Source organism: Sphaerodactylus townsendi, linkage group LG08 (assembly GCF_021028975.2).
Source record: "Sphaerodactylus townsendi isolate TG3544 linkage group LG08, MPM_Stown_v2.3, whole genome shotgun sequence".
NCBI classification, from domain to species: domain Eukaryota; kingdom Metazoa; phylum Chordata; class Lepidosauria; order Squamata; family Sphaerodactylidae; genus Sphaerodactylus; species Sphaerodactylus townsendi.
In genome coordinates this window covers 98,994,131-99,020,061 of record NC_059432.1, presented here as the reverse complement: position 1 = coordinate 99,020,061, position 25,931 = coordinate 98,994,131, and the positions used below count along the sequence as shown (strand labels likewise).

Below are 25,931 nucleotides of genomic sequence, written 5' to 3'. Positions count from 1 at the left end.
TATGCCGTCACCTACTTTGTGTTTAAGTAGAATTGTGCTTTTAGTTACAGCTTTTGCCTGTGAATTATTATTGAATAGTTGCATACTTATATGTGTTTTTAAAAATGAATAATGGAAGTAAGGTGCATTGGGAGTGTTGGGGTTAAAAATTCAAACAGTTATATGGTGGATAAATGAAATAAGCTCAATGTATAGTAATCTAGGGCATAAAGCAAGCACTTTCCAGTTGTTTCAGTGCAATCTAGTAAAGATGCGAATCCCACCTTTGTTTTTTGAGTGACATGCTGCGTCTCGTCTTACAGAGCAGTAGAATAGCTAGAGACAACGAGCTGGGCGACAGCGACAAAGAGCAACTCCGTTCACTTTGTACTCGGGATCCCCTGTCTGAAATAACTGAACAAGAGAAGGACTTCCTATGGAGGCACAGGTATGATGACACTTTGAGCTTCTGGAGAGCCGGCTTTGCTTTAGCAGCTAGTGTTGAACTGGGTTCCTGGCGCCTAGAGATCAAAGCTCCATTCAGCCACAAAGCTCAGTGGCTGACCTTGCGGCAATCATTCACTGTCTGTGGAACCAAATGCAGCCGAGACTTGAGAAGATAAGATGGGGAAGGGGAAACCACATACTGTGCCCGGACACTTTTGCCGAATGAGTAGATTGGAAATGTGATAGCATTCCATCCAAGTGAAAAAAGTTCAAAGAAGAAGGGGGGGGGGTTGGATTTATACCCCGCCCTTTCTCTCCTGTAAGGAGACTCAAAGGGACTTACAATCTCCTTTCCCTTCTCCCCACCCCCACCCCCCAATAACAAACACCCTGTGAGGTGGGTGGGGCTGAGAGAGCTCCGAAAAGCTGTGACTAGCCCAAGATCACCCGGTTGGTGTATGTTGGAGTGCACAGGCTGATCTAGTTCCCCAGATAAGCCTCCACAGCTCAAGTGGTAGAATGGGACAAGAGTTGAGAATGAGTATATAATCTGTCAGTCATGACCAATTTGGAGAGCGGGGTTGCCTGTAAATCCTCTGGAAAAAATATTTAGTTTATCATAACTGCTAGGTGCATTTGAGTAGTCAGGAAATATTTGCTACAAGACTTCATACTGTTTGTGCAAAATCCATTTGTATTTCATTTTCCTTTGCAGGCATTATTGTGTAAATATGCCAGAAATTCTACCTAAGCTGCTTTTGTCTGTAAAGTGGAACTCTAGAGATGAAGTAGCCCAGGTAAAAAAAGCTGCGTGCTGAGTGAACTCCATTAGAAATATTTCATGAACGTGTTAACGTTTTTTTTAAAAAACTCCAGCAATGGCTTTCATTGTAGTAGCTTGTGTGAATGGGAGACTATCATTGAAGTTTAAATTCTGTTCTCATGTGTACTTCCGTATAAACCATTCATATTGTAATTGTAGGCCGTAAGCTCCCCCTAGAACCCTGTTAAGGGATAATGGTCCTCTTAACGACTTCCTTTTGCTGCAATTAACCTGTCTTCTGTTATTAATATTTGTAATTCACTGCCACTGGATATTGTGATAGATGCAGATTGGATAGCTTTAAAAAATTGATGCCCAGGGCTTGCTAGCAGCCATTAGCCGTGACTGCTAACTGTTCAGAGATAGTATACCTTTCAATGCCAGATGTTGGAGACATCTGAGTCGACCATTCCGTTGCCTGATTCCAGAGGTACCTGGTTGTTTGCTTGCAGTTGGTATTTAATAATTAAAATAATTTAATTTTTAAAAAGTAGAAATTCTAAGATTAGGCGCAGTTTGGGTCTGATCTTGGGAGGCGGTTCTTGCATTATCATGACAATGGTAGCGATGCTAATCCAAAGCATTCTCACCTTTGTAGATGTACTGCTTGATCAAAGACTGGCCTCCCATCAGGCCTGAGCAGGCGATGGAGCTTTTGGACTGTAATTATCCCGATCGGATGGTGCGTGCTTTTGCAGTGCGGTGTCTGGAAAAGTTCTTGACAGATGACAAGCTGTCTCAGTATTTGATTCAGCTGGTGCAGGTACCTGTTTCAATCAATCCTTATTTTATTGTATGGGTTGTATTTGTAAATTAAATGCAACACGTTAAAAAAGGTTCAGCCAGAAGGTTCTTTCAGAACTTTTCTGGAAGATTGTAATTAACCCCAGAACAGGGGACGTCGGATCAGCTTTATTGTAATGTTTGGATTAAAAAAACCAAAATGTAGAAATTAGAGGCAGAGGCGTTGCTGGGCCAGAGTGCACCCGGTGCCCACTCTGTGCTTTCCCCGCGCCCCCCCCCCCCTCGCGGTGCCCTGCCCCCCTACTCATTCCTTACCTTAGTGCAGGCTGGAGAAGTGGCCTGTTCCCTTCAGGCTGAAAATGGCCTGGTGGGAACTACACTTCCTATGAGATCCTGGGGCTCGCAAGGTCTCCTGGGAAGTGTAGCTCCCACCAGGCTGTTTTCAGCCTAAAGGGAACAGGCCGCTTCTACAGTTTCACAAAGGCAAGTGGGGGGGGGCATTTTCTGCTGCCCCCGGTGCACGCCCGGTGCAACGCACACCCCTTAGCCCCCTGGTAGTTGTGCCTCTGATTAGAGGGAGGGAACTTGAATCTTGTGCTCTTAAAAGCAATGGTGCTAAAGTAGTTATTCTTGATTCAGAGGATCAAGAAAGGGAGGGAAACACCTGGGAGAGGGAAAAATATTTTGTATTTTTACCTTGAGGCAGCTTTAAAGAAATAAGCTCCCCCTGCCCCCACACTAGTAAGTTAAAAAGGACAAAAAAAGTCCTTTGTGCTCAAACTGCTGCATATAGAGTGCATGTTTACTTGGAAAACGTCTGCCGTTCTTCGAAAAGGCCTCCTCATCAATCAGTGTGTAACTTGGCTGCAGTCCTATGCACATTAACCTGGAAGTAAGCAACTCTGAAAACAATCGGACCTTCTTCCAAGTAAATATGTATAGTTCGGGTTAGGCAACATTTTTGGCCCAACTACACAGGCACAAAAAAAAAGCCACGTCTGCCTGTGGAGAAACTGGTGAGCTGGCAAACCACTGGTGCAGGGGAGGGAAGAGGCAAAGGTTGCGCCAGGCCAGGCAAACTGGGGGAAAGCCCAGCCCTGCCAGCCTCTCAAGGGCTTGCCTGGTTGCTTGGGCAGAGAACCAGTAACGCATGTTGAGCAAAAACTGGTCCGGTGTGCCACTATTTGGCACTTGTGCCAGGTTTTCCTGCATCCTGCTACATTGTGGCATGGTGTTAGGCTGCAGTCCTATACACACTCTGAAAATATTGCCACATTTAAATCAGTGAAATTGACTTGGGGTTGAGCATACATAAGAACAGGAACTCTAGGAATGAAATGCGTCCAGGTTCTTGTCTCTCCCAAGAGACAAATATCGAAGAGAGACAGAGGCAGAGAGACAGGCAGACCCCTTCCAGATTCTTCTAAATGACTTTGTTTGTGCAGGAAAAAATAGACAGAAGGGAAAATAAATCCACGCTACAGGTCCTGCACAGACAAGCACATTAGCTCAGAAAATTAGGTATAAAACATGATATAAAGGCGGTGATGCCGTCTGCAGAACAAAGCGGGAGCTTTCGGGCACAGAAGAAAGTGCTGACTCGGCTGTTTGTGAAGCCAACTATAAAAGTTCATTTAGTGCTGAAACAGGTTTGTGTAATTGATTTATTTAAAAGGACAAAATTGTGTCAAAGGGTAGACTCTATTTCACAACTACTTTCCGTACAAGGAAACTTATATTCATCCTGGGTGATCAGGCAACTGGTAATTTACAAATAATGTATTGTTTTGTTGTCGTTTAGAGCAGCAGACTTTAACATGGCTGCATGCATATAGTAAAATGTGATTTTTTTGCTCATTAACTTTGTTGCTTCTAGGTTCTGAAATATGAACAGTACTTGGATAATCTGTTGGTAAGGTTTTTACTGAAGAAGGCGTTGACCAATCAGAGAATAGGGCATTTCTTCTTTTGGCATCTAAAGTAAGTTTGGTTATTCCACTTTAAGCTCGTGTCTTGTTATAAAAAAATTAAATATTAGCTTGACTGTCCTGTATCTAAGCAGCGTTTAATAGATGACTAGCTCTTTGAATTGGTTCTTTATTGTTTTATATAGTTGAAAATATGTAGTTAATTAAAACTAGAATATTTGCATTTGGTTCGTAAAGATTCCGTTGTTTTGGTTTAATCTGGTCTTTGGAGAAATCCAAGTTAAAATTGTTTGAGATAAATACATTTTTTCAGGCCTTCCTACTGGCTTGGTGACCAATGCAAACACTTTGGTACAGAAGCCCGTTATCTTTTTATGGTGGTAGATACAAGGGAAAGGCAATATGGTGTAGTGGTTTGGCAGAGGCGGAGCTACCGGGGGCAGGGGTGTGTGTCTGGGGGCGGGAAATCACCCCCCGCCTTCCCCCATGGCACACACACCCCACTTACCTTAGTGAAACAGTGCAGGCTGGAGAAGCGGCCTGTTCCCTTCAGGCAGAAAATGGCCTGGTGAGAACAACACTTCCCAGGAGACCTTGCGAGCCCCAAGGTCTTATGGGAAGTGTAGTTCCCACCAGGCCATTTTTAGCCCAAAGGGAACAGGCTGCTTCTCCAGCCTGCACTGTTTCACTAAAGTAAGTGTGTGGGGGGCGGGGCGGGGCGGGGCGGGGCACCATGGGGGGCGGGAGGCAGAAAACATAAAGTGGGCAACGGGTGCAGTGTAGCCCAGCTACGCTTCTGTGGTTAGGAGCAGTCGACTCTAATCTGGAGAACCGGGTTGAAGTCCCCACTCCTCCACATGAAGCCTGCTGGGTGACCTTGGGCCAGTCACAGTTGTTTCAGATCTCTCTCTGCCCACCCAATAGCAAACCACCTCTGAAGCCCCTTCACTTGAAAACCTGTTGGGTCACTATAAGTCAGTTGTGACTTGATGGCACTTTATACACCCACGTAGATGTAAGGATGATTCAAATTAAATTTAAATACTAGCCGATTTTTGTTTTTTGGAAATCTTGTGCGACATTGCAATTTTTCTGATTTAATCTGCTCTTGATATTGGCGCCTGATTTCTCTTACAGGATACTCTCAATTCGGCAACACTACTAACACTGCCTTTGCTGAGTTTTGCTGCCATTTCAGGATCTCAGCTCTTGCCTTCCTGTGCTAGCAGAGACACTTTTAGTTGAGAAACGAAGTGACTGAACCCAGATAAAAAGCTAGCTATTAAAAGTTTACTAAATTATTTCTTCTGGACAGGTCTGAAATGCACAATAAAAATGTGAGCCAGAGGTTTGGTCTGCTCTTGGAATCCTACTGCCGAGCATGTGGCATGTACTTAAAACACCTGAGCAGGCAGGTAGAAGCCATGGAGAAACTGATTAACCTCACTGATATCCTGAAACAAGAGAAAAAGGATGAAACGCAAAAGGTAACTTTGCATTCACTGTAGCTGGTCATTGCTTAAAATTTGCTCTGTAAAGGAAACCAGAAAACTGCATTTCTCCTTTGCCACTGCAGTCTTTACCACTTTTTACTGAAATTCTCTGTTTAAAAACTCTTTAGAAGAGCTTGCCTGTTGGTACTAATAATTAGTACTGGTCACAAGCTTGGAATTCATGAATACTCTATGATCTACCAGGTACAAATGAAGTTCCTTGTGGAGCAAATGAGGCGGCCAGACTTTATGGATGCCTTGCAGGGCTTTATATCTCCTCTGAATCCTGCTCATCAGCTTGGAACCCTTCGGTATGTATAACTGCTTGCTGGAATGCGTATTTGTTGCGTTAATAGATTTGGGAAATGTTGAAGAAGTGAAATAGTCTTTAAAGGCCTCAGGGAAAACATTGCTGTTTTGGAGGCTCAGGAACGGCAGTCTGTCTGTTCAAGGCCTTTCTTAGTAGGTTCCTTGTTTTAAAAAGACACAAGTCATTAGCTTTTGTACAATACCTGTCCCCTAGATAAGATATTGTTGCCATCAGGTTGACCAATAGGATCCATTAGAGCCTCTTGGGTCACCAGAGGAAAGCACCCACACTAGCAAAATTTATCTGTAAGAAGAGTCCTTCTGTAAGAAGAAGAAGAGTTGGATTTATATCCCCCCTTTCTCTCCTATGGGAGACTCCCAGGAGACCTTTCCCTTCCCCCCTCACAACAAACACCCTGTGAGATAGGTGGGGCTGAGAGAGCTCAGAAGAACTGTGACTAGCCCAAGGTCACCCAGCTGGCTTCATGTGGAGGAGTGGGGACTTCAACCTGGACTCCAGACTCCTGACTGAGTCGACTGCTCCTAACCGCAGAGGCGTAGCCGGGCCATAATGCGCCTGGTGCCCACTCTGTGTTTTCCGTCCCCCCCCCCCACTCCATGGTGCCCTGCCCCACCCAGCTCCACACACACTTACCTCAGTGAAACAGTGCAGCCTGGAGAAGCAGCCTGTTCCCTTCAGGCTGAAAATGACCTGGTGGGAACTATACTTCCCATGAGACTTTGGGGCTTGCAAGGTCTCCTGGGAAGTGTAGTTCCCACCAGGCCGTTTTCAGCCTGAAGGGAACAGGCCGCTTCTCCAGCCTGCACTGTTTCACTAAGGCAAGTGGGGGGCAGGGGGTGATTTTCCGCCTCCAGGCACACACACCCTGCCCCTGGTAGCTCCGCCTCTGCCTAACCACTACACCATACTGGCTCTCCTTTATATCTACCACCAGCAGGCATGTGTTGGAGTGTACAGGCTAATCTGAATTCTCCAGATAAGTCTCTACAGCTCAGGCAGCAGAGCGGGAAAGCAAGCCAGGTTCCTCCAGATTACAGTACACCTGCTCTTAACCACTACGCCGCTGCTTCTCCAGAAAAAACAGTGTTCCATCTAGTCCAGCATCCAGTCTCACACAGTGGCCAACCAGTTCCCCTGGCGCTCCAGCAGATAGGGCAAATAGAGGCCAAGGCCTTCCCTGGTGTTGCCCTTGGCACAGGGATTCAGAGCTTTACTACATCTGAGTGAGGAGATTCCCTTTAGTCACCACAGCTAATAAGCCACTGACAGATCTATCCTGTATAAATCTATCTAATCCCCTCCTAAAACTGCCCGTACCTGTGGCATCACTGCATCCTCACGACATCTGTGGAATCCAACCAATGATTTGTCTAGTACTGCTTGTGGAGTATGCCATCTGTCTACACCCTTGGTTGCGGTAGCACATTTTTATTCATCTGTATTTCCATTATATTCTCTGGGAATAGAAATCCCCTGGTGCTGTTGTGGTCTGAGGGGTTGGCAGCAATATAACCCTGTGAAGGATCGTTTGTCTGAAGAAGCCATTTTATCCTTTCCTAGGCTTGAGGAGTGCAGGATCATGTCGTCTGCAAAAAGGCCGTTGTGGCTCAATTGGGAAAACCCAGATATTATGTCTGAGCTGCTGTTTCAGAACAACGAGATCATCTTCAAAAATGGGGATGGTGAGGAGTAATATTTAATTGTAGTCCCATCTATTTCCCATTGTCTTTACTGACTAAACAAACATCCATCTGTTCACATTGCACCTGCCAAATCTGAATTCCGTGAGCTTTGTGGATTGTTTTCATTATCAGCAGTTTGACATTCGTTGGAATATTGGTATCTTATGAGCACAGCCCAGCAAAATGTCCTGACAAGAACATAACGCTACAATGTTTCTGTTAGTTCCCACTTTATTAGTTCACGTCCTCTTTTCCCCCAAAACTTAGTAGGATTCACTGGAGGGGAGCTGTTGAACCGGCAGCTAACAGGAAAATTGAACTAGGCACACAGGTCAGCATGCACTTTGGTACTATAATCCATGTAGTTTTCTTTAGAGAGTTTTCATGGTCTTCTCAACCCAAACATAGGCTTATGCCAGTGGCGTACTGCTAATGGGGACATGGGGTATCCCATGTCTCCGGGTGCACACCGCCGAGACCTGACACCGCCCCGCCCCCTGCCTCCCTGCAGGCCAGTTTCTGCCCTCCCCAGGCCCTGGAAAGGGCAGGAGCCAACCTGCAGGGAGGCCAGGGGACGGAGCGGGACTCGGCAGCAGGCAGCCCAGGAGCCTGGCCCTCTGAATCTGGCCCCACCCCTGGCCTCCCTGTTGGCTCCCTGGCTCCCATAAGTGGGGTGCAGGGGAGGGCGTAGGGAGCCGGGGAGGGGGGGTATGGGGAGGCAGTCAAGTCCCCAGGCACAGTTTAGCCCCAGCACAGCACTGGCTTATGCACATTGGTTTCTGTCTACATGGTAAACTAAAGCACATTTGTTTTCCTTTGGATATGAAACCCATTTGATGTGATCCTGATTTCAAGTCAAACTCCTTATTGGAGGCTCATTCATTTATAGTTGTGGTGTTGTCAATGCTTTTCAGCGTCATGCAGGTGGGCACTTCTCTGTTCACCTGGAATAAGTAGCAATTGCCCCAGGTGAGCAGCCTGTTGGTACTAGTTTACTTCCACATCTCTCCAGCCACTGCCTCCCCATCCATGCCCTTCTTTGGATGGGAAAGATAGCCTCCATTGCCATGTACTGGGAGCCCAACATAGCACTGAAGCTACTTAGCTGGGGAAAGAATGTGCGTGCAGACAGTAGTTGGCAGTGGCCTGACTGGGAAGAAATGATGGGTATCTCCCAAGCTGTTGGGTGGGTAATCTTTTCCTCTCTGTTCTGGCATGAACTGCACATGAAATTGCCTTATACCAAAGTAGACCTTTGGTATATCGAGGTCAGTCCTGGCTTCTCAGACTGGCAGAGGCTCTCCAGGATCTGAAGTAGAGGTCTTTCACATCACCCATTGCCCAACCCTCTTGAAATGCCACGGACTGAACTTGGGACCTTCTGCAATCAGATGCTCCACCACTAACCACAACCTCTCACTGAAGGCAGAAGAATTTGTTGTATATCTGGTGAAAGGCAGAGAGCGGAGAGAGAATGAGGCAGGGTAGCACGTGAACTCCCCCGGCTTGTCTGCGTAGGATTAGTTTGCTGGGCCACTTTTGTCACATGTGACATTTGGTTATTAAATGCCAAGACAGAATCCTGGACAATTCTGAAGTTTTGACCTATTGAAAATCAAACAGTATTTGACCTTCCAAAAGTTCACAGTGTTTGTATGTGCTTGCATGTTTCAGATCTACGTCAAGATATGCTCACGCTTCAAATAATTCGAATTATGGAAAATATCTGGCAGAATCAAGGCCTTGATCTTAGGCAAGTATTCTTAAATTGTGCTGGCTCCAGATATTAGAGTTCCAAAATTGGTTTCTCATTACCGTTTCTGCCTGATGAAGAATTCACCTGGTTCAAGCAGAAAAACTTAAATCGTTTATTGTGATGATAATCGGCTCTGCCTGTTCTGCAAGTAATGGTCCAGATTTTCCTCACTTTCCAATTAGTGGCATTGCAACCTGCCTTTGCCATCTGCTTGCAACAAAGATACAAATGGCTTCAAAACCAAGCATCATTACTACTAATGTTCTTTGCTTGCTCCCAATATTCTTAGGCCAGCATCCAAATATCCACTTTAGGTATACCCAGTGGGATGTTTTATTTGAAACATCAGGTCCCTGTACCACAAAATGCTTCTGAATCTCCTCTCTAATTTAAAAAGATTTGTCATATGCCCTGGGGACTGCTGTTCTAGAAACTCAAGCCCAAAGCTAGGCTGGATCTATTGGTGTAGATCTTTAGATTCGGCCCCTGTCAGCAGTATCTCCAGGCAGCCTGGTTTTCAGTTGCCCTCCAGTAGAAAAGAAAGCTTGGTGTTGCTCAGGCTGAAATGTCTGAACCACGTCTGCATGTTGTTGACTCTGTCAAACCATATATACTGTATTTTTTAAAAAAAATCCACTCTCTAATTCCTTTTCTAGGATGCTTCCTTATGGTTGTTTATCAATCGGAGACTGTGTGGGACTCATTGAAGTTGTGAGAAATTCACACACAATCATGCAGATTCAGTGCAAAGGTGGCCTTAAAGGCGCCCTGCAGTTCAACAGTCACGCGTTACATCAGTGGCTCAAAGATAAGAACAAAGGGGAAATGTAAGTGGGATTTTTATTTTCTTTTTTTCCCTGTCTCATTTATCAGTTTTCCACCTTCCAGCCACCCCAGTGGCAGAGGGCCAAGGGGGCGGGGGGGGGAGTCGTGCACCAGGCGCATGCCTGGGGGGCGCAAAATCGCCCCGGCCCCTCCCCCGCAACCCCCGTAACCCCCCCGTGTCCCCTCGCGGTGCGCACACACACACACACACACCACTTCCCTTCCCACACTTACCTACGTTCCTTTTCTTTTTGTAGTACTTTTTGAGGCTGAAAAAAGCGAACTAGTTACAGTTCAGGGGAAAAACTGCCTGAGGAGCTACAGTTCCCAGGAGACCTTGGGGCTCACAAGGTCTCCTGGTAAGTATAGTTCGTCAGGCAGCTTTCTCCTTGAACTGTAAATAGGCCGCGTTTTTCAGCCTCAAAAAGTACTACAAAAAGAAAAGGAACGTAGGTAAGTGTGGGAAGGGGGGTGGTGTGTGTGTGTACCGCGGGGGAGGGGACAGGGGGGCAGAAAAAACACTCTGCGCACCGGGCGCAGTTTGGCCCAGCTACGCCTCTGAGCCACCCTCTTCCAAATGGCAGGCCTTACAATTGGGCATTTATGTCATGTGACACAATTAACAGAGCCAGTTTCGACAAGAACTTGGACGATCCTGTGATGTTTTCTGGGTGCTGCAAGCTACGTTTTCAACTTCACCAGATTTCAGAAGCCATTTATTGTGGCCTGTGGGAGGCCTTGATCTGGATGGCCCAGGTTAGCCCGAACACATTGGGTCTTGGCTGCTAAGCAGGGTTGGCCTTGGTTAGCACTTTGATGAGAGACCACCAAGGTCCAGGGTCACTTAGCAGAGGTAGGCTATGTCAAGCCACCTGCGAACATCTCTTTCTTTGAAACCCCTGTGGGGTAGACAAGTCATCTGCGACTTGACAGTACTTTAAGCATACATGGGAGTGTGCTAGAGTCATATGGTAAAGCTAGAACCTCAGTGGGATGGCAGCTTTGGGGAGGCAAAAGCAATTGGAGATTTACAGTCATCCATTTATTATGCATGGGAAAGCAGGCAAGCATCAAGTCAAGTGTGGAAGCATCAGTTTGCACAAAAGTAGACAGTTCCAGTTCAATCAGCAGCAAATGCACCCCTTGCTTTCCTACCTGCACTTGCACTGGCTAAAACAGTCCTTCTCCAATTCCCACTCAAGCAGGTTGAGTCCAGTATCTGGGAGCTATGACTCCTCAAAAATTACCCATCCACGTTTGACCAAGCATTATCCAGCTTCCTGTGCCCATTTGGGAAACTCATTTATTAAGCAGCTGAATAAATGTTTAGATAAAAGGCCAGTGTACAATATTTCAGATATGTTCTGTGTTTCTGATAGGTACGATGCAGCTATTGATTTGTTTACACGCTCTTGTGCTGGCTATTGTGTGGCAACTTTTATACTGGGAATTGGTGATCGTCACAATAGCAATATCATGGTGAAAGATGACGGGCAGGTAACCATCACCTTTATTTGTGTATTTTTCTAACTTCCTGCTTTTAGAAAACACTTGGCTTTGTCTGCTGCAAAACCCCTACACATGTGCTGATCTACACAGGGTCATTTTATTTACAGTTGCTTTCCCAATAATTCTCAGCCCAGAGTTCGCCTTTTCTACACCAACATGGCACACATTTTCATCAGTCTGTTCACAACAACCCCAAGATGTCTTTCCCTCTCACTGGCAGACAATTCCGAGCCCATCAGCATAAAGATTTTTTTGTTCCAATGTGCGTCACATAGAATTTCATTTACCACTTTGTTGTCTTCTCAGCTAGTTTTGAGGAACTCCTGATTAGGTGTCCAGATAATTCAAGGGTTCCCCGGAACAGAGGTTTAAGGCCTCTGGTGTGGCCCATAGACAACTGTTGCATTGGTTCTAAACATTTTTTTAAAATCAAAGCAGTAAATAGATGTGAACCGTTTACCTTCTTGGCTTTTCTGACCAGGTGATAATCTAACGTGTTCTTTTCTTTAAAGCTGTTTCACATTGATTTTGGACATTTCTTGGATCACAAGAAGAAGAAGTTTGGATACAAGCGTGAGCGGGTACCCTTTGTCTTAACACAAGATTTCTTGATAGTGATTAGCAAAGGAGCCCAAGAATGTACCAAAACCAGGGAATTTGAAAGGTGAGCTGTCTTGGAATTGAAGTTCCAGATTCATAAGCAAATGTTGTTGCTTCACTCACTGGCTAGGTTTCCCGTATTTCAGGACACAACGATTTATTGGCGGGGGGGCGGGGGCGTTTCTATGGGTGCCCTTAGTTTGAATTAAGTTTTTTCTTAAGCAAAACTGTGAGTATGTGTTTATGTATACTTAAGAAGAAGAATAGGAGGAGGAGGGGGTGGTGGTGGTGGTGGTAGTAGTAGTTTGGATTTATATTCCCCCATTCTCTCCTGTAGGAGACTCAAAGGGGTTTACAAACTCCTTGCCCTTCCCCCCTCACAACAAACACCCTGTGAGGTAGGTGGGACTGAGAGAGCTCCGAGAAGCTGCGACTAGCCCAAGGTCACCCAGCTGGCGTGTGGGGGAGTGCACAGGCTAATCTGAATTCCCCAGATAAGCCTCCACAGCTCAGGCGGCAGAGCGGAGAATCAAACCCGGTTCCTCCAGATTAGATACACGAGCTCTTAACCTCCTACACCACTGCTGCTCCTGCATATAACCTCCTACGCACACTGCAGTTCCTGCATATCAATCTACTGGTGATCTTGACTTACCTTGAAGTGCTGCATTTTGAATTTTAAGTACTCTTAAGCACTTACCTGTGAAGCTTTCGATGACTGGAATTTTCCACTTTTGAGAAGACGCATCGGGCTGTTTATTGATAGAGTATAATACTTCACAAAGGAAATGAACGTTCACTTTGGCTACAGCCTTCAGGCCCAGATGAATGCAGACCCCCTCATCCCTTTCTACCTCATGCAAGTGAAGGCAGAAAGGTATATACCTGCCTCACTGTAGACATTTTGATGGTTGATAAAACCTGTTCCAAAGCGCTTGTTCCAAACTGTAGGGGTCAAAGGGATATCTCAGAGTATATTCCTTGTAATAAATGAAGTACTCCCATGCCAGGGAGATGGCTAAGAGAGCCAGTGTGGTGTAGTGGTTAAGAGCAAGTGCACTCTAATCTGGAGAACCAGGTTTGATTCCCCGCTCTGCCACTTGAGCTGTGGAGGCTTATCTGGTGCACTCCCACACACGCCAACTGGGTGACCTTGGGCTAGTCACAGTTCTTCTGAGCTCTCTCAGCCCCACCCACCTCACTGGGTGTTTGTTGTGAGGGGAGAAGGGCAAGGAGATTGTAAGCCCCTTTGAGTCTCCTGCAGGAGAGAAAGGGGGGATATAAATCCAAGCTCTTATTCTTCTTCTAAGTGAAACAGGGAACAGCAGGCAGCCTCCTGATCACAGTCAAGGGCAGCATGAGCAAGCTCTTAGATTGAATTGATTTTTATTAGAGATGGGGGAAAGTCAGTGGTTAGGTACCTTCTTTGGCCCAAGTGCCAAGCACAATGTAGTGTCTACCTGTGAAGATTTTGCTGCGCAGGCAAACTTCTCCAGGCACAATGGGAGCAAGCCTCTAGAGCAGGGGTGGGCAATTATTTTTTCCATGGGGCCGCATAAGAAACAGAAAATATTGTGGAGGGCCGGGTCAAAAGGCTGAACTCAATTCTGCATAATAGGGGCTGATAAGTGACAGACAGGTGCACAGATCAACTTGGAATCAGTGGCAACAGTTCTGCATACAACACTATTTGGCACAAAGAATCACAGGCTTAACCTACCTGCATAGTTGTCCACTGGCGACGGAAATCCAAGCCTAGCGTGGGGAGACTTAGAAAAAAAGTCCAACCTGACCTAATTTTTTCATCGACTGAACTTTTGAGAAAGCCCCGCAGGCGGCAATGAGCAGCCAAGGCAAGCAGCTTCTGCCGAGGACTTTCAAAGGCGCCTCGCTCCCAACAAAGGCCGGGGGACGAGAGCACAGAAAGCCCTGCAGAAACAGGCAGCCAAAGCAACCGGCTTGACTACATGGGGCTTTCAAAGGCGCCAGCGCTCTAACAAGGCAGGGGGGCCAGTAAGGGTCATCTGGCGGGCCGGATGTGGCCCGTGGGCTGTATAATGCCCAGGTCTGCTCTAGAGCCTCATCAGCTCTGTTAGGGGCTGGCCCCAGTTGCTTAGGGGGAAAACATGTCCTGCTTGCAGAGCAAAATGGCCTGTCCATGCTGGTACCAGGTATGCATCTTGGGGTCTCCCTACCTTTACGGTTGATTTTATTTATTTACATTATGTTTTTTTGCTGTCAAGTCACAGCCGACTGACAGAGCCTGCATAGGACTCTCAAGGCAAGAGGTGTTCACAGGTGGTTTACCATTGCCTCCTTCCATATCATGCCCCTGGTAATCCTTGGAGATCTTCTATCCCAGTGATGGCGAACCTTTTCGAGATCGAGTGCCCAAACTGCAGCCCAAAACCCACTTATTTATCGCAAAGTGCCAACACGGCAATTTAACCTGAATACTGAGGTTTTAGTTTAGAAAAAAAAAAAAAAAAAAACCAAAGCGATGTGTTACTCAGGAGTAAGCTTGAGTACGGTATTCCCGATTCAGCTTTGCTTCCGTGGCATTTTGCATCTCGCCCAAAACGGGTTAATCCACCCGACCAGGAGGAGGAGTTTACTCAGAAGCAAGCCCACATTGCCTGTAATGGCTTACTCTAGGTAAAGGATTGCGCTTTTGTTCTTTGCATGAAAATCAGTGGGGTTTAACAGCGCTTAACACTGCTTCCCCAAAACTTGGACTTGGGATTACCAATTCTAATAATCGAATTGCCCAGTGGCCCAAGAACCAACCAGCCTAACATAGATGGGGGGAGGGGCACTCTGTTTGCGGAGTGCCCACAGAAGGGGCTCACCGAGTGCACCACCTCTGGCTTACCCGATGCCGCTTCAGGTTTCACCCAGCACTATTCTATCCAAATACTTTTTGGGATCAAGGCCAGAGGGGTGTGGCATGGCTGGCTACAAGGACACCCATAAAGCTTCCGGGGTCAAAATTGGGATTTGAACCTGGAACCCTGGAGTCCCCTAGATCCGACGTCTTAACCCTTTCGCTACACTGGCTTTCTCTATTTTGTTTTAATGGCCCCTTATAGCCTGCAAGCAAACAAAATAACGGCATAACATACATAACCTGCCTTTCTCACTTTGAGACTCCGAAGCACAATGGTGCTCTTCAATATAAAGTCAACACAGTCAACAGGGTGAGACATCTAATAAGCAACGTTACAGAATAAGGATTACAGAAATCTGAAACACAGCAAAAGTATTAGACATAATGGTGTTGCATGAATAACAAACCAAAAAATCAAAAAAGGAGAACAGATGCAAAGTGACAGGTGACAGCTTCATTGTAACACCCCTATTCATTGAGCTGTATAAGTTTCATGAGTTCATACTGAACCTTTTCCATGGTGGAGTTCTATTATCACAACGCAGGTGTAAAACCATGCATGAAAACAAGATATGGCCGCAGGAACCTGCGAAGTTTTCATCACCTTTAAGAAAATGTCAGCTGGTTTCGGTTTTCGCCAATTCTTTGGGTGAAAATTTTGCCTTGGTTTTCGTTCATTGCTTCAGTTTTTGTTGGTTTTCGCCGGCGCGCGTGCGCTAATTTTGTGGTGAAAACCAGCGACCCACTGCTTTCACCAGTGGCTTCAATGGAGCCTTGGTTTGCGTCAGTTTTGGATTTCGCCGATTGTTTTAGACAGATTGCCGACGAAAACCGAGGTTCCACTGTACAAAACACAAAGAGATAAATAAATACAGTAGTACAGTCTACAGTCCCATTTTCCTTATTAAAGCACCCTCCGGAACCATTTTATTTTAATGTAGCCTGAACACTGTATAAAAATTCCATCCTCCATAAACTCTGTGTTTCACATTTCTGTGTCCCAAATAATTCTTCTTTTAGGGAGCTACATAGGACAGGCAATAGGGTTTTATAGTGAAAAGCAACAGTTCAAATTATTTTTCCAATGTGGGCAAATCGGTTGTTTATTTTCTCCTTGATGCTACGGAGGGAGGGAAAAGCATCTTGGCCTTTTCATATTTAAAGGTCAGCCAGCATCTGCTCGATAGATATTAATCCTTTTGTTAAATTAATCCTCAGCGTCTGAAATCTGTTGTGTGTTTGACAGTTGGGCAAAACAAGGTCTTTGTGTTTCCTTTTCAAGGTTTCAAGAAATGTGTTACAAGGCTTACTTAGCAATCCGGCAGCACGCCATAACTATCTTCGTCAAGCTACTCTCCCGCGGCTGGGTTCCGGAATGCAAAATTACAGTCCGTTTGTGATATTGCGTATATCCGGAAGACACTGGCACTGGACAAAACTGAGCAGGAAGCACTTGAGTATTTCATGAAGCAGATGAACGATGCTCATCATGGCGGCTGGACGACAAAAATGGACTGGATCTTCCACACAATCAAGCAGCACGCTTTGAACTGAAACCATGGTGAAGATGGCAAACCACTCCCCTGTTTGGTTGGCTTTCCTCTGCACTGTTGACGATTGGCAGTAAGGACTTCTTTGCATCATAATTGCACAAACCACAAGCAGCGTTTGAACTTGCATCAAGACGAAACTCTCAAAACTTATTTAAATGTGTAAAGCAGGGTTTCGGAACACTACAGATCGTGCATTTCAAAAGATAACTTTCCTACATGTACAGTCATGTTATGCCTTAAGTCCAGAAAAGGTGAACTTCGGAGAATTTTTTTTATCTTGGTTGTGTTTAATTGGGGGAAACTGTGCCAGCATTAAACCCCTCTTTCAGATGTTCCAGTTGGCCTGGTGAGATTCAAACTCGTGCAGTTAGCAAAAGATTAAAAGGAAGAAAGCGTTGCTGCTAATTGCTTTCTGGAGGAGTTCTCCTCCCCCAACATCCCAGTCCGGTAAATTTGAAGAGATGGTGCCTTTTGTATTAATTCAGATGTAATCGGTGAATTGAAAAACAGCACTCTGGTCTATTTTTGACAGATCGTCTGCAGTTCACACAAGTCCTTAGAAATAGGTCTTAAGAGTCTGCTGGACAGTATTAGTTATAAAAACGACGACCCTTCCCCGCTGCCTCAAAAGTGATGGGGAGGGTTGGGTTTAGCACAACACTTTGGATTCGATTTTATTTCCTAACCTAAATCTCAATACACTTTTTCCATGCATGTGCAGGAGGCCTAGAGAAAAAAAAAAGTAGAGGTGAAATTGATAAGGATTAAATATTGTTTTTTCCTCGAGGTTGTTTATATAACAGAAACTGTGTGTATATTTTTAACTTGCGTTGGTTTGTCTGGATTTTCTATCCTTTAATTTTTCAGACCACTTCTCTCTAATAGCCTGGTCTTATGAGTCGCTGAGTCAGCGCAGCGACCTGTAGGATTAGTTTTAAGTGTTCCAGCACTGATCTGGTTGGGAGGGCGGATGCATTGCCCACTTAGGTGGAAACCTTATCCTTAATTTCCCACAGCCCCTGCATACTGCACTTTCCCACCCAAGAGGTTTTCTCACCCATGGCAGGGAAGGGGCTCAGGGACTTTTCACTGGTAAGGTGGGCAGAATCTGACTTTCACTTTTTAAGATGCTGCTTTAATTGCCACAGCGCAAACCTCCGTTCCTTAGGGTCAGACTGCTGTCGCTGGCCTCTTTCATCTTCCTGGAAGAAGGTTCTGTGGAAATGGATAGGACTCAGTTTCAAGGAAATGCGTGTTAACATCAAGGTGTGAGAACTTAATATCTGCAGCCAAGGGTTTTAGTTTTAGAGGTGGAGCTTGTCCAGAATCCCATCCAACAAAACCAAATTGCATGGGGGACAAAGCAAAGATCCACTTGGCAGGAGATCGATGGCAATCCCTGGCAGGGGACCAGAAGGAACAACGGGAAATTCAAAGAAGTTAGAGTGACTCAGCCTTCTCCCAGGTGGGGGGGCGGGGCCAGGGGGGACACTTAGGCGGCAAAACTCTGGCAAAAACTAAAGCTATTTTTGGATGGTGTTCGGTATCAGTACTCCCAACTGGCACAACTGGTGGGAAAACCCATAGTGGATTGGATAGGTTCCTTTGGGGGACTTGAGGAGAGGAAATACTTGTGTCTCTGCCTCCTGGCCCAATGGTCACACCAATACATACCAAAAGCTAAAATGAGCTATTGGAGAGTTTGTGCTTCCACTGGTAACTTCGTGTACCTTCCTGGGAAGCCCGCTTGCCATTCTAAACATTCACTAATATTTCCTATACCAGCTGTTGTGTTTAGGGTGGAATGAGATTCTGCAGGTCTTCCTTTAAACAATCTCAGGCAATACTCCATGAACGGAATTCTAGGTATTTTGTTCATTCTCAGCTTTGGAGTTCTACCTTTTGTCTTGGCCTTCTTCCTTGGACTGTTAGACAGTGATTTGCTTTATCACAGCAACCAACAAAATAGATGGTAACTGTATTTTCAATTTGATCACTAAATAGTCCTTTGTACTGCAACATACACAATTATCCCTAGCATGCAGAGCTAACCAGCTGATATTTTATAGCTGTGTGTGTGTGTGAGTGTGTGTACATACGTATCTGTATATCTGTCTTTTATAATATGAAACTGATCAAATTGGCACCAGTCAGATTGCAAACTGAACAGAACTGCTGGTAGAATTTATTAAAAGAAAAATCATAGCGTCGGCTACTTCAAGCCCCGTACAAAGTACCATTTTCTCCACGCTGAATGCTCTAGTCTTATTTGGCTCACAAGATGTGAAAGATGTTGCAGAAGGCTGGATAGTCCCATGCCCTTGACTTCTCTGTCCCACAAATCTCGGTGTCGTTCAGAGTGTAATGCCAGTATGAGTATAATGTGCTGACATTAGGTATTAGACTTTTGATATAATAAATAAACTCATGTAGACTGTCAGTGGATGAAAAGCTAAATTTCTTCAGCAAGCTAAACATTGAAAATGTGGAGTCCGTTATTGTGTTATTTGAAGTGGGGGGGGGGGGGTGTAGAAAATGTAAAATGGAGCATTTTTATTTCCGTGGTCATAGCCTTGTGTAGGTAACGTGACTGAACTGTTGACAACTACAAAATCCTGATTGTGAGATGCGAATTGTTGGTTCAAACACTGCCGCACAGTTTCATAGTACACAAGCCTATGGCTGGAGTGAAGATAAAGAGACGGTTTTGTTACCTCGGGGCAGTCTGCCAGGCTTCACATCCCTTTCTTAGAGGTCCAAATGTTCTCATTCCTCCAGATGACCAAGATCCAAAGACCCCGCACGACAAGTGGCATGCTCTCCAAGGGTTGTGTTTCTGAAACGCCAGCCTTCTGTGCTTCATGGTGGGCCGTTTTCAAAATAGAGAACGCATCTCTATAACCAGTTTGTGTAATATGGAATTTGCAGAGGCAGGAGATACTGTACAAATGAACAACTTGCTTAGAAAACCACTTTGGCAGACCTGAAGGAACTCTTTGGAACTCTTTTCAGAAGCTTTCTCTGCGCTTGTGTAACATCAGGCTGCGGCCAGCATGCAGTTTTGTAGCTTTGGGAGTGGGGGGTCCATTTGACGAGGTGCCCTGAGGCCCCATTTGAACATGAAGCTGGTCAGACCAGTGTTTCCCCATGAGACTTTGCACCAGGTGAAGGTCTCCCTTCAATAAGGCTGCAGCTCGTGCCAGATGTTGTGCTGGCATACTGGTGAGAAGCACATTTAGCCCTTTTGCAGTTGAAAGGAGACTCCGTGCAAGTGCAAATTTTAGAGAGGGCTTGTGCCTGGCTGGCACCATGTTTAAATCAGGCCCGAGACCTCCAGTGTATTCCATTTCAGAAGTATTCTAAATGGTTTCTTATCAAAGTAAGCCAGCAGTTACGAAACCTGGGTGCTGTGTGGTTTCCGGGCTGTATGGCCGTGTTCTAGCAGCATTCTCTCCTGACGTTTCACCTGCATCTGTGGCTGGCATCTTCAGAGGATCTTCAGATGCAGGCGAAACGTCAGGAGAGAATGCTGCTAGAACACGGCCATACAGCCCGGAAACCACACAGCACCCAAGTGATTCCGGCCATGAAAGCCTTCGACAGTTACGAAACCGTTTTACCATGAGATTACCATTTTTCTTTTGGTTGTGAATTAAGGCTTCAATGGCTGCAGTTGACTTGAAGCGTGAAAAGGTTTAGCTAGGAATCTATTACAGATGCCTGTAGCTTTAAATGTGAGCTAAGTTTTCATTGTACTGGGTGGAGTGCTGTTGCGATTAAGTGTAGGGAACTATGTAATGTCTGCTACTGCAGAGCTAGTGAGCAAATGGCCACAGTCCAGTTGTTAAACCTGCGGTGCTGGCAAATGTTGCTGATACAATTGCTGAAAATTGACATTGGGTTGATGTTGTGAGAATATACCATACAGGTATTGTTTGTGAGTCTTATAGTGGTACAGGCATTCATGATCAAGAATAAAGCATTATTAGGTTTTATCCTTTAAACTCAAGTTGTTGTTTTCCACCAGTAGGAAGACAGTTCCTCAGACGGAGGAAAAGTGACAGTTTTGCTGATTATCCTCATCCACTGTGTATCACCACTCAGAGTGCCCCAGTAATGGGGGTGGGGGGTCCCCTGAATCCAGGAGCAGCATTTTAGAGGGCAGTCGTGGTGGGGTATAGCAGGAGGCAGAGGCAGGAAATCCCATTCTGCAACCTGTGTTCCACTTGTAGTTGGGTACAACTCATTGGGTTAGATCCAGACTGAATTTCCCACTCACAGAAGGGGTGGATAATTCCCACCAATTGTCTGACCTTGTTGCCGACCTCGGTTTGCCTTTTATGCTGTTCCTAGAGGTCCCCTGCCCCCCAGGGGCATTTTCATTTATTCGCTTAATGCTCGTGGACCAGCCAGTCATGAGCAAAAGGAAAAGGGTACATTTACAAACAACATAATATCTAAAATGCATCTGTATCTCCCACAAGCATCACTTTGGAGAGATCACCATGACATTAGAGGTAGGAAAGTTCTGTTATGCTGAGAAATTGTTTACATGGGCAGAAAGCTTGCTCTGGATCCATCCAGTTGTCTGCAGTTGGATTTTCTGGAAATCCGATTGGGTGGTCTGCAGGCAAATTTTGCTGCTATAGATAACATTTAAATCATATTTCATTTTCCCTTAGGCTGGCAATTGGGAGGCTAGCTAGTATCTCAGAAGGTGCTAGAGTTGGCCCAGAGGCTTCTGGTTGGAGTGTGTGGTGACAACCCCCCCCCCCCCACACACACACACACATATACTTGGGGTTTTCAGGGCAAGAGTTATTCAGAGGTAGTGTGCCATTGCCTACCTCTGCACAGACAGAGAGTTCTGAGAGAACTGTGACTGACCCAAGGTCACCCAGCAGGCTTCACTTGGAGCAGTGGGAATTAAACCAGGTTCTCCAAGTTAAGAGTTCGCAACTGGCCAGCTTTCTTCTGGTTGGTAACTCATGCTTTAGAACTGTGAAATGACGTGTTTGTCTTGTGTGACTCAAGTAGCAGCTGGTAACATACTTCTTTGTTCATTGCTTTTTAGGGCAGCTGCTTTTACTAGCACTAATTTGCTCTGAGTATACTTTTACTACACAGACTGTATCCCAGATAGGTGTGCAGAAGAGAAAGGGGCCTCTTTGTAAACGCTTTAGTTACATCAAAATTAAGTGGCTTGGTGTTGCGTGGAAAAGATAGCCAAAATATTTAAAGGGCATAGATGCAAATTAGCCACATGTATGTCACTTTGGTTAGAATTACCTTGCCCTTAGGTTTTTACTCTTATTTTTATGAACGGAGAACCATGTAAACTCTAATAGTGGTCAGTTCATAGTTGCTAGTATTGTGAACGTTGTGTCTCTTCTTATTTTACCACATGGATGTTCAGTGTTTGTGCTCTGACTGTACTTCTGTTTTCATGTCTGTACGGACTGCAGACCAGGGCAGGACCTCCCACCCCCCACCCACCCCCATCCCTTTCTGGAAAAAAACACACAGAAGAAAACACTTTTTATGTATTTTGATGTCCAAGATCCTTTTAAAAATGCTTTGAAGGAAGTGGTGTGGTTGTTAGAAGGGATTGTGCTGTGCTGCTTTTAAAAGACTTTTCAAACCTTCCAGTTTTAACTTTTTTTAAAAAAATGAAGAATTGCACATTAAAAAAATATCAGATGGGTCTGTTTAAGTCTAAATTTTAATGCGTCAGTTTTATCTTTTTTCTTTCAGTGGTGCAAATTATTATATACTCTTAGGTCTACCTTGATCCAAGAAAAGCCAGGAATTTGTGGTTCACACTTTTGATGGTACTCACTTTAGCATGTGGCAAATTCAAACACAGTGCAGCATTTCTTCAGACTTTCCCTACCATATAAAACTGGTGAAGAGTGGATGTGAATGACAAGGAATAATCTTCCTGAAATATCTGAAATGTGCTCTTCAACTATGGGTTATCTCGCACTTGGTGACATATCTCTGAAAGGGCTTCATAGGGTAATTTTAGGCTATGGGATGAGGCTAGGTATTATGTAGGAAAAGATACTCCTGTAGATAACCAGGGTCCAGAACTTTTAATGCCATAAAGAAACAGGGGAAACTAACGTACTTTGTATTGTTCTTGGAAACCAGTCTGAGAAATGAAAGCTCTGGTGAACTACTGCAGCCCCAACTAACTTCAGTGTAGAAACTCCCAAAGGGCTCAGAAGGAACAGAGACCATCAACAATTGCCTGCTTCTGCATGGCGACCCTGGGCTTCCTTGGTAGCCTCCCAAACAAATACTAATCAGGACTTGTTCTGTTTATCTTCTGAGAATGAACAAGATCAGGCCAGCTTAGAACATACAAGTCAGGGCCATGGTAAATAGTGCAAACGGTTGATGAGCAAGATCTTTAGCATAGCCATGTGAGATGATAAAGTGTATCAGGAATTGCATCCAAGGATTTACTTATTAATTTGATTTCTAGGCCTTCCTTCCCCTTCCGAGCTCAGGATGGCTTCCGACAGAACAATTCACAACAATCCAGCAATCAATTACAAAAAAAACATGGTGTGTACAGCAACAAAGATCTAGTTTTGGAAATCTGTTAATTATCTAGCCATTTCAGCTTACTTAACACGTGAGAAGTTGATCTGGAAGACTCTAGTTGAAGTACCAGCCCAGCAATTAATTGAATAGCCTTGGTTAGGTCCCTGAATCCCACCTCTTCATCCTGCTATGTATTAAACCAAGTGCTAAGTATTGTACCAAGTTCTTTCTACAAGATAGCCTAAGAAATCTCCAAATCAAGGTCGATTGTATTCGATGTGTCCTGAGATTCTAATAGGTTATCACAGCATGAGCTTTTAAATACTAGATCATCTTTTATCTTCCACTGTTATAGTTCTGCAGCCCTAACTATTTAAATGGGGAAATCACATTTTAAAAAAGAAATTTTGGGCAGTCTCTGCAAGATGACTGGCAATTCCACTACTGAATCTCAGCTCAAAGCTGGAGTTCCAAAATGTGGTGAGCAAAAAAGAATCTAGGCAAGATTTTAGGATATGATTCTTCACGTTAGGTCACGCTAATGCAACGAGGCAATTACAGTTCTAACTTTATATGCCTGTTGGGAAATCTGCGATCGTAAAAAAGCGAAATTGCAATCTTCATGGCCTAATGGAGTGCTTTGGTTCCAAAGATAAAGCATGAATCATGAAATGTGTAATCTTATGAGGGGGATCGGATGGCTTAATTCAACATTTATAGCTACACTTAAAAATCAAGAAGTCTAAAACTCGAAACAAGTTCATAGATAAAATGTTCACTTACTAATTAACCGAAATCCTGATTCTGTATACTTCTAAGGAAATAACTGGCCATAGAAATGAAGGGTGTTCCATGTTGTTGGGTTCAGCCGTCAAACAGTCGCTTGATTATTAACCTTTTTTTCTCACAAATGGGCTAGAAATAGATTGACTTAAATGTTCCTATTTTTAGTTTCAAGAGTACCCTAGAGAGCTTTTCAGACATCCTAAACAGGAGAAAAAAGGCTTACTAGTTGGTGCTTTTTTGTGAAGCTTCTTAAAGACTCAATGTGGGAATAGATTAGACCCTCCAAACATAACTGCAATAGCATCAAAGTGAGTTCTACCATCTGCAAGTCGTTATGGTTTCTAAAATGACCTCATCATGCCCAGCAAAATACTGAAACTGTCCCTGTGTTACAAACCTACTTTTTTTTATGAATTCCATAGTGCTCCTCTTTGCAAACTTTCTAGGCAGTCACTTGTTGAGTAAATTGTGTGCAATCTGGTTTGAACCATTTGTCCAGTGATCCCCCTCCATTGTATCTTCACAATAGCCTGGTTAGGTGGGTGAAGCTGAGATAGGCTTACAAGGTGCCTGCTATTGATGGGCAAACTGGTGGTAATTGTTGCCAACGTTCACTGATAATTTCTGGTCAACGTGAGGGGAGTGATCTTCATCACCAAGTGATGATGTCACTTCTGGCGTGACCTGGAAGTGCCAGTAATGTTGGCTGACTATTCCAGGTCATGTTGGAAATGCTATCATAAGAACATAAGAACAAGCCAGCTGGATCAGACCAGAGTCCATCTAGTCCAGCTCTCTGCGAATCGCAGTGGCCCACAGGTGCCTTTGGGAGCTCACATGCAGGATGTGAAAGCAATGGCCTTCTGCGGCTGTTGCTCCCGAGCACCTGGTCTGTTAAGGCATTTGCAATCTCAGATCAAAGAGGATCAAGATTGGTAGCCATAAATCGACTATCATCATGCAGCTATGAAGATCACCACTTCCACTAGCCCCCAGCAAATACCTATTCCCCCCCCCCAATTCTGGCCAGGCAACCCTGGACTGAGAATGTGTGACTGGAATAAGTCTCCCGGAGAGCAAAAGAGCAGAGAAATGATTTGAACTTAGGGTTTCTCCCCACTTTAGTCAAACACTCAAGCCATTGCGCTAAACTGGCTCAGCTTCTTGTATCAACGGGTTTCTTGTGCTGGAGGAAATGTGACGCTGCCAGAAGAACAATGTGCGTGATCCAGCTCATGCGTACCAGGTTTTTCCATATTTATTGTCCATGTTCCTCTTAAATGGGAGCTATAGTAACTGCTCTTAGAGCATATATGTCCTCTTCTAGTGTTGTCTGGGAAAATGGAATCCTTAACTCATCCCTTTAAAAAGTTCAGAAGGAAAAAAGAAGGGGGTGGTAAAGATTGTGTTGTATTGTACATGAGTTTATCCACAGATAAAGGTGCGTAATGGAGTAAGCAAAAGAATTACAGAGCCTGATTTAGGCACAGATAGCTGTGTTGGAGAGCGAGCAAGCCTGTGCAGTATATCCTTGCCTACCTACTCCTGCTGTGCTGTTCAAATACCAGGAAAAGGTTAGCCTCTACACACACTGAAATTTACACTGATTGACTATTGCCATAACACTGTACACAATAATGTTCTATGTTCCCATCCATTTAAGTGTACATTGTCAAAAAGTAAGTTGAGTACAACTGGTATCGTTTGGAGGCTGCTGAAATGTTTCTGCTATAGTAGTCCTCTTCAATTATACCCAGAATGACGGGAAATCTGCTCTCGGTTCCATGCGACTTTCTTTTCTGAAGTGACTTTTTTGGATCAGAGCTCGCATGTGATCACCAGTTGCAGCTACCCCCTCCCAGATTCACAAACCAGAAAATGAATATGGGAACTGATGTGAGCAGCCTTCGACCTCTTGGCCTTAGTTGACTCTCTCAAACATAAGAACAAGTTGCCTTTGTCAGATTTCACAATGAAAAAACTTCCCATGCTAATTGTTTTGTAAATCGTAAAGCAGAAGGTGCAAAAGGAATGGT

General features: G+C 44.8%; 2 protein-coding genes across 2 annotated transcripts in view; both read left to right on the top strand.

Annotated features, from left to right (window-relative positions):
- Window positions 1-16,891, top strand: part of PIK3CA (phosphatidylinositol-4,5-bisphosphate 3-kinase catalytic subunit alpha) — a 45,729-nt gene extending 28,838 nt beyond the window's left edge. The window contains 13 exon segments of the mRNA XM_048506712.1: window positions 303-427; window positions 1,142-1,223; window positions 1,848-2,012; window positions 3,870-3,973; window positions 5,237-5,408; window positions 5,619-5,725; window positions 7,306-7,427; window positions 9,102-9,180; window positions 9,840-10,010; window positions 11,388-11,505; window positions 12,030-12,181; window positions 16,287-16,386; window positions 16,388-16,891. Of these exon segments, the coding sequence (XP_048362669.1) occupies window positions 303-427; window positions 1,142-1,223; window positions 1,848-2,012; window positions 3,870-3,973; window positions 5,237-5,408; window positions 5,619-5,725; window positions 7,306-7,427; window positions 9,102-9,180; window positions 9,840-10,010; window positions 11,388-11,505; window positions 12,030-12,181; window positions 16,287-16,386; window positions 16,388-16,558 (1,668 nt within the window). The 3' untranslated portion in view covers window positions 16,559-16,891.
- The window catches only part of ZNF639 (zinc finger protein 639), a 33,085-nt gene continuing 23,731 nt past the window's right edge, over window positions 16,578-25,931 (top strand). The window contains exon 1 of the mRNA XM_048506713.1: window positions 16,578-19,721. Coding sequence (XP_048362670.1) covers window positions 19,677-19,721 — 45 coding nt within the window. The 5' untranslated portion in view covers window positions 16,578-19,676. The remainder of the gene's footprint in view (window positions 19,722-25,931) is intronic.